This window comes from Vollenhovia emeryi, unplaced genomic scaffold, assembly GCF_000949405.1.
Source record: "Vollenhovia emeryi isolate VEMERY1.0 unplaced genomic scaffold, V.emery_V1.0 DF939138.1, whole genome shotgun sequence".
Classification (NCBI taxonomy): Eukaryota; Metazoa; Arthropoda; class Insecta; order Hymenoptera; family Formicidae; genus Vollenhovia; species Vollenhovia emeryi.
This window is the reverse complement of record NW_011967228.1, coordinates 277,300-286,200: the sequence shown is the minus strand read 5'-3', so window position 1 is coordinate 286,200 and position 8,901 is coordinate 277,300. Positions and strand designations below refer to the sequence as shown.

General features: G+C 46.5%; 1 protein-coding gene across 1 annotated transcript; it reads left to right on the top strand.

The window, feature by feature from the left end:
* The first annotated feature begins 227 nt into the window (after window positions 1-227).
* On the top strand, window positions 228-8,305 carry LOC105567350 (pancreatic lipase-related protein 2-like). Its single transcript, XM_012022158.1, has 8 exons — window positions 228-306; window positions 559-1,219; window positions 2,537-2,808; window positions 2,960-3,233; window positions 5,924-6,163; window positions 6,375-6,608; window positions 6,716-7,043; window positions 7,663-8,305. Exons 2-8 carry the CDS (start codon window positions 1,063-1,065, stop codon window positions 7,766-7,768), a joined length of 1,611 nt encoding a protein of 536 aa, XP_011877548.1. The 5' UTR covers window positions 228-306; window positions 559-1,062; the 3' UTR covers window positions 7,769-8,305.
* Window positions 8,306-8,901: the final 596 nt, after the last annotated feature.

The following is an 8,901-nucleotide window of genomic DNA, read 5'->3' as shown; positions in this document are numbered from 1 at the left end:
AATGAGAGCTCCCAGTTGAACTCTTGGAGGAGTGGGGCGGAAACACGAAGTTCAGACGGGTCAGCAGAAATTTGAGTGATTAGTACGTGCCCGATCGGTGGACTAGAGATCATCGAGGACGCTTGACCGTGACCGCGTCAGCCCACGCGTTCTCGAGCTTCTTCGTCTCGGCGTAAAATCAGCGTGTCGGCGGAACGTCCGCGATTTCGGAAATCGCTCGAAAAGGATATTATTCGCGGCACTCGTTGCCAGTGGCAGTTTAAGAAATCGTTAACCAAATCGTTGACTTTAAGCTTTGGATTAAAGGTTATTTTCAAATTGGCAGAGAAACTATTGAGAAAACTGATTTTGTAGCGTAAAGAATTGAAGATTGTAAGCTAGTTAAAAATTTCTAGAGGAAAAACCGCTAACGACTGAATGCGCACGCGATTAAAATTTCGTTTATTTCGAGATGAACGCTGAATATCGGGACCGCCGCCGACACGAGTGCTATCATTGGCGCTTTTGCGTCAATCGATTTTTTCATTATTATTACTGTTTATCGCGCGGCTTACATAGTGGCTGGCAGTGATGAATTGCCCCGTCGACGAGACAGACATTTAGAGCTCACGAGATCTTCGTAGAGTCGACGCCAAGGACGTCGCAACGTATTTCTGCAGCTTTTAAGGCGAAAAGTGTCCCACCTTCGACTGACCAGAGAATTCCGAAGATCCACGCTCCTTGGACACTTGCGACTGCCAACTTTTGAGAAAGTGAAGTGACAAAACAGAAGACGTTCTCGTTGTACAGTCCGTAATTAGCTTTCGAAGACGTTAAGTTAACATTGAGTTAACGTTAGACTGATACTAGAACACTGTGATAACATAATTCACTCGGTATATAGCGTACTGGAATTTGTTTGCTTGCTTCTGCAAATGCCAATGTTGTAAACAGAAAGACGTTTGGTGGAACGGCATACATAATAAAGTATTACAACACAGAAGCGAAATACTGTGATACGTGTAAGTTAAAGACATCAACGTGAAGATTGCAGATACCTGTTAGTACGAAGAATATTTCAACATGTCCTTCATTTTTCTCAACGGGACTATGTTCGTGATGGCGCACGCGGCCAATATATTGGTTTCGATGGACAACAAGAATAACAGCATAGCTCCGAATATCGTTACCACAACCTTGTCGCCGGAGGAAGTGGAAAACAGATTCGATTTGGATGATCGTAAGTGCCGAGTCTCCGAGGATTCGCTTTTACTTGTGAAATAACTTCTCTATACTTTGGCTGAAGTATTCGGCGCGAGAAACGGGAGTATAAAAAGCAGAATAATTTTCGTTTCTGTGCCTTCCATATATTGTAATAAAGTCATACTTGATTACCCGTGTTGGGCGGAGGATAAGAAAATATCTCGAAGAAAAGAGTCGAGGGAGAATAAAGAAAATGAAAATTAGTCACTTATACACGTCACGTGCGATCGTGTACTGCGTTCATCACTAATCGTTGATCTCTAACACGGAGACAAAACATCAGCGGGGTCTTCGAGGAACTGATAGAGCCGCGCGCGGAGATATCGTGGACGGTGCTGATAACCCCTGAAGAGTAATCCGTAGTAACGCTGGTCGCGCGTTCGAAACGTCGGTTGATATTAGTGAAGGACGGCGAACGCATAAGTTAGATATGTATGCCAAAATATTTGCCATTGACGTACTGCGCAACTGTATACGATTTCGCGGCGCGAATATAGCGGCAGTCTTCTAAGCACGGAAAAATTTCGAAATCGTCCTATATTTCCGCGCCTTTTCTCATCTACAATCAATTATTTGACCAATGTAGACGAACAATCGTGTTATAGAATTGACGAAAGTGATTGAGATGAGATTACAGGGCTTGACGCTGGCGTAGTTGATAAACGTTCAAGGCCCCTCAAACATGGTAGCCCGATGTATACAAGTGTATACCATTCGACCCGCAGGCGTAATCAATATATGTTTTTATTCCTAAATATTTCTGATTTAAGTTATCTCCAAGGACAAACAATTATCTCTTGTCTCTACGTATCTTTAGGTTGTGTCAATTACATTTAAACAACCGTCCAGACTAAGAGACCAACGGAAACGAGCCGATTAGGGCGTCGCGTTATCGTACGGAAGTACAGACGTTGATTTTATTTAACGCACTAGTCAGCTCGTTTTTGTTGGCCTTTGTTTCGACATTTGTGCACTAGGAATCACTAATGCCCTCCCATATGAATTTAGAACATATGTAGAACACATACACATTTTCCACGTATGCATATGCAAAGTGTACAAATGTGTTGATATGCGCGCAAATTCATGTGGGAAGGCATCAGTGATTCCTAGGGTACGTCATCTATCTTTCTTTGCTAAACAGCGCTGATAGCGAGCCCCCCGAACGCACCCCTAGTATACATTCGACGAGCGACTTTCTTTTTATTGTTTCAATTAAATTTAGATCGCGTTGTCGCACTGAATCTTTGTTGCGGTTAAAGGCAAGGAGTAAAAACATTTTCTTATTAATTAGAATGGTACATGTGGCGATGCTACGAGCCGTACGGCTGTTTTTACATCGGAGCACCGTGGTCCGGGGAGAACCGTCCGGTGTCCACATTTCCGGCACGCCCGGACACGATCAACCCACGTTACATCCTTTACACGCGCGAACAGGCCGAAAAGCCTTACGAGTTGACGATCGACAGCTTCGAGACGATCCAGAAATCGCCTCTGAACAAGAAGAACAATTTGTATCTCATCATTCATGGCTTTTTGGACAACGGCGATAAAACATGGGTTATGGTGAGTGCCTCTCAAGATTTATATAGCGAATTCGACACAGTCAAATGTAGCAACGGTACCGTACACTTGCCTCGCGCGTATTTTGTTCCCCAAAGAAAGTTTTACGATCGTACCGTTGCCAAACTCCTCGCTCACGTGAATGTTACGACAGAGACTGATGAAGGAGTTGCTGTCACGGGAGGATTGCAACGTGGTGATCGTAAACTGGCTCGCCGGGGCGGGTCCACCCTACACGCAGGCGGTGGCGAACACGCGGCTGGTGGGCGCGATGACAGCTCGCTTGGTCGCGCAGCTGCTCAACATCACGGGGTTACCAGCCTCGAAGACGCACTGCATCGGGCACAGTTTGGGCGCCCACACTTGCGGCTACGTGGGATACAACTTGCAGAGCAATCGCTACAAGTACACATTAGGCCGTATCACAGGTAAATGATCGGTCATCGGCGTACGACTCTTTATATGTATCTCATCCGTGCAGCGCGGGTAACAGTTTCCATATTACGCGATATGACACGGTCGTTATCGCGCAATAATCGGCAGGCAGGTCGTCGCACGGTGCGGATGAATAAGCAAGAATTGGAAAAATGATTGATTAAATAATCCCCCGGAGATTACGTACGCGACAAGAAAGCCGGGCTTCTTTATGAGAGGTTCAAGAGGCGATTGCGAGAGAGGAGAGTGTCAAAAGCCTCTTTATGCAAGGCTGAAGGTGCGATTGCAAAAGGAAAGCGCAAGCGAAGGGAAAACGCAGGATGAAGTCATAGAAATGCGCGAGAGGATGGTACGAAGGCGCGGTCGTTACGCCGCCCTTTCTCCTCTTCCTCATTTTTCTGCCTGAAATCGGTCAATGTCGAGTAGTTGGTCTGTCCCCTCCTGCGGTCGCAAACAGCTCGGAGCATTACGAAGATAGCCGATTGAATCGCAGATGATCAGGATAACAGTCGCCGCAGAAGCGTCTTGCTCGAAAAGGTCCAACGGGTCGATCTCGAGGCGCGATTAACCGCGTAAAAATAAGGGCGCAAAATTATTTTGCAATTTTCTCGATAATAAAAAAATTCATTGAAATTCAAATTGAAATCACTTCGATCTTAAAAGTAAGGGAAAAAATTCTTTCGCGTCCTTTTCTCGGCGTTAAGTTCAATAGAATAAATGTAACACATTTAATACAAAAGTTTTACGATTGGCGAGCAAGCGGAATCTCCGAGGGGTACGAAAAATATTTGCTCGCACGATTATTCACCGTACGTGTCTTAATGTCTGGAACGTGTACTTCAACTTTCCATCAGAGTTTCCATTACACAAACTTATAATTTAAATGATCAGTGCAATTTTTTCCAACGTAACGAGCTAAGTACCCGAGCGAACGACGATGCCTCTCGCCGCGACGAGCAAATAGAGGACAATCGTCGTTACGGTGAATGTAACGACTGCAAAATCGTGTTTACTTTCGTTGTACTTTCCTGTGATTTTGTGCCATCGGTGGATTTATATAACGCACGATATCGAGAAGCAACGACGAGCTGACGATTAAAAATTTCTCGTGTCTTGTGGAAACTAAAAACCAAAAATTCAAGATACAATCGTGACGCGAGGACACGCCGTTCTCTTTTCCGCGCGATTCTCGTCGCGCCGTTAATACGTAATTTGCATTACCAACGACGAATCGATGAGGAGTACGTGGACGCGAGTTTGTGCGACGGGAGGAGCAGCCCCGCAAAATTTCTACCCCCCGACGGAATCGATGAGATCGAACGCACCTGATCGGAGGTGGACGGGTTTGGTCGTTACGTAAGCTATCGATCCCATCGGGAACTACCAGGATAACAGAAGAAGGCGCGAAGTGTGTTAACAAGGGCGGCGGCGGGGCCTACACCGTCAATGGCCGCGAAGCGACCCGCAGAATTCGCCGAGGGCTCGGCGAATCGACGCCCTCTCTCCGCCTCGGCGCGATCCGCGAGGCAGGACGTCCCCTAACGAGGGGTCGTCTCTGGTCGCGAGCGCGGCCGACGGGACATGCGTCGGGGATGCGAGCGAGAAGCGTGCCTCCTAGACACATCCGGAGACGAGATTGCGGTAAACAACCAGAATAAGAGAGCACGTTGTCCCAAGAAGTGGCAGGATAGCAGGAGGATAGGCCTCGTCCGAATAAGGACGAGAAAGATAATGGGATATCATCAATCACAGGCGTGAAAGAGCGCCGTCCCGGGGAAGATTCGCCGAAGCGGAACGCAAGTCGTCGTCGATTCACCGCCGCGTATAAAGCGAATCCTTTCTACGTGGAACGCTCTGAGCTCGCTGCGCTCGGCAATCATTTCTAAATTTTCGTCCGAGAAAACCGCGTCGTCGCGCGTCGCGATGCGCGAGCGTCGCGACGGTCGTTTTCCCTCCGAAAAAGGACCGAGCGGTTAGGGTATTGTCTGTACAATCGCGAAGTTAACTTCCGTCCTTGCGCAATGTAACACGACATTACGACTTACGACGGGACGTTCAGTAATCCTTACGTGACAGGAGCTGAAGCATGTGTGCCTTGTAAGCCGTGTGAGACGAATCGTCATTAAGATCGCGGAACGATACATATTAAAGCGACATAGTTCTATATAGTTCGTACATCACCTTCAAGACTTGTTAGTTTCGCCAGCGTGCCCGGAAGCGTAGATTCCAAATTTCCGGCGATTTCGTAATCGTTATTAGTTATTTATCGACGCATATATAAATTGCAGAGGAAAGTCGTCTATTATGACGTAGGATTCTAACACGAGATATAGAAGATTTTCAACGCCCAAATTCAATCACAAATCTTTTTTTCGCAACGATCCCACGTTCTAACATCAATTTAGCAGAAACCCCCGCTATCTCATATTAGGGGACTTTCCTCTATACATACGTGAATTCGGTAAAAATTACATCGGCGAAAGAAATACGACGATTCCCTGTGGAAATCCTGAAAGTCAGCTACGTCGTTTCGCCAGCCAACGTCCAATTGCAATGCGGAGTCCACTTTCTTACGAATTTATTCCACCGATGTGCCGCTCCCCGCCAGACTCGCGCGCCGATTTCGGTTGTCGAAACGACCGTCCGCACTAACACTTGTCACGTTGCAATTTCTCTCCGCAAGGCCTCGATCCGGCAGAGCCGCACTTCAGCAACACCTCGCCGATGGTCCGACTGGATCCGACGGACGCGGCATTCGTGACAGCCATTCACACCGACTGCAGTCCTTTTATCAGCGGCGGCCTTGGCATTATGCAACCGGTGGGGCATATCGATTTCTATCCGAACAGCGGTCGCAATCAGCCTGGCTGTAACGAAGGCGTGCTCAATTCCATCACCTTGGAGCGCGGCAGCTTCTTTCGCGGTGAGCTCCCTATCCTTAATCACACACCACGAGAATTGTCTCTTCGAATCTGTCCTGGAAATCACGTGGGACAACGCGGCACTTCGAGGAATTTTATGAGAGTTTTTTGTACCTATAGTAAGATTTAAAAACTCTCATAAAGTTGTAAATTTTAAGAGAAGATTCCCTCCGTGTACAACTTTGGTATATTCTTCCATACTTTTTCTTTCAGGGATTAAGAGATTCTTGGGCTGCAATCACATCCGTAGCTACGAGTACTTCATCGAGAGCGTAAACTCGCTGTGTCCGTTTTTAGCCGTGCCCTGCAGCTCCTGGGACAAATTTCAGAGTGGCGATTGTTTCGATTGCGTGAACCAATACTGTCCTAGATTCGGACTGGACGCACAGCCTGGCAACTATCACGCGTCCGTGTACCTGATGACTGGACATAACAAGCCGTTCTGCAGTTAGTAACGCCTAAACTTGTAATCGAGCGCGGGTTACGCAATCCGCTTGCCTTCATAAAGCTTGTATTTAGCTAAACTTGAAATTAAAACGCCGTGAAAATTGCAGAGGCCCATTACAAGCTGACGATAAATATCTCAGAGACGGACGAGAGTCTGTCGTACGGCGGGGAAGTCGGGATGTTCGTCGTGCGCGTCATCGGCGCGAACAACAAGAAGACCGAGAGGATCCAGCTGTCTCCGACCTCGAAGTACTACGAGCCCGGTAGTACGCACACGATTGTACTGCCTGGCGACGTAGTCGGGAAGCCGCACTCGGTGGAGATCACCTGGGAGTATCAAACGTCAGTCTTCAATCCGTTGACCTGGAGGCTGCTTCACACGCCACGAGCTTACATCGACTCGCTGTACGTGAAGAATCTGGAGACTGATCACGAGTAAGAAACTTCGCTTACACTTACCGCCGGCAAAATACACGAGAAACGTATGTGGAAATTCTGCTCCTACAGAGAATATGCAAGCTGATTGGCCCGCGTGGTTTTCAATCTTTCTGTGAGAGCAGAATTTCCGCATACGTTTTTCTTTCGAATTAATTCCAGAATCGAGCCCCCGGTCGAGCGAGATAATGTCCAGCGAGAAGCCTGGTACTGCATTTCGCGCGGATCCTTGGAACACGCGATGTTCCGCGTACGCGCGACGTCCTTGCGCATGCAAGGCTTAAGGAAACAATCGTAAATCTCTTGCTCGCTTGTGCTATCTCTCGCGCGTTGCGTCTTTATAGCTTCCCGCGGCTTTACAGCCGTAACCTATCGTCTTCGCTATGCGCGGACATTTCGACGGCGAGGTTTGTTGCTGTTCGAGGGAAGAGAGCTGGAACGGCGCGATGAGCGTTATAAATGAGCCGCGGGTATTTATAAAGTCGGATGGACACAGTTGCACAATTACGCAGCGATCTGTGCGACTGCGTGTATAATTATAGAGTCGCTAGAGTCACGTAACAGAATTTCTATTGTTCGTAGTGTTATTTTACGTTTTTTTTCCTCCTTTTTTTTTCAGAGTCACTCTGTGTCCAGACGATACGAAAACTCTGATCGCCAACCAACCCAAGATCCTGACCACGGAAAACTGCCACGACGCGAAACACAGCGCAGTTTCTATGTGAAGGATCCGACGAGGAGATCCGCGCCTGTCATTCAAGAATTAAATCCCATTGAAACTGGTATAATTTCGTTGGGCACGATTGGATTTCGCCAACTGCAAATGAAGACAATCTCTATTACACTTTGTATAAAGCAAGGTGAATTTTGCCCTTGCCGTAGCGCGAAAATTTAATATCACGGAAATTATACCAGCCTCAAACTTCGCTCGCCACGTGACTGAAATAAGACTTGTTAGCTGCACGAAGAAGACCACGGTCTTTTGGAGGCTGTATTTACCTCTTCGTATACAGAAGCCGCGGATAAGAAGAAGAGTATCCTATCAGTCTACAATATCACATAGGAAAAGTCAAGGGGGTAATCACTTTACGTAATCGTGGGACAGTGTCTCCGAAATCATGACGAAATCCTTACGAAATCCCCGTGTAATCCTTTTGTCTTCATTTTCAAGTTTCTTCACTTGTTAGACAATACGCATTAAACTTGAACATTCTCTCAGCTTGTTCTTATTTTCCAATAAAAATTTACTTCTTTTAGTGGATATCCAAATCGTCATAGTCGACACCTAGAAGCGCGTATTCTTTTCGTAACAAGACTGAAGTAGTTGCTGTTAGAACAACAGCGAGTTGAAACGTTGATACACCTTTGCGCGCAAATTTGGGGCAATAAACAGTACATACAAATAGAAAACTACTTTTCATTAAGACCACGGTTAGACTAGTGGGAAAAGTAGGAAAGCCAGGAAACACGTTTTCTACCTAACCGAATACTGCAATCTTAACTGAAATTACTTCTACAAGCAAATACTTGTTGGTAAAATAAGAAAAATATATTTTGAGGAGAGCAACAGCTCTTTGAGGTCTAACAACGTCACATATTTTTAAACGTACATATAAGAGAAGATTATTTGCAATTAGATGAGATTATTTGTAATCAGATGAAATCAAATGAAATCATGCAATCGGCGGGACAATATTTTAGCCAGTGGTTACCCCCTTGGGAAAAGTCGTTATTCGTCATAGAGGTCTAAGAATAATCATCATCGCGTTAAGCAGCCGGCCGTAATCCCCGCGGGACTTAACTTCGCGCGAATGACATTTAATCTCCGGAAACTCCGTTTCCGATTCGATCCCGAGCT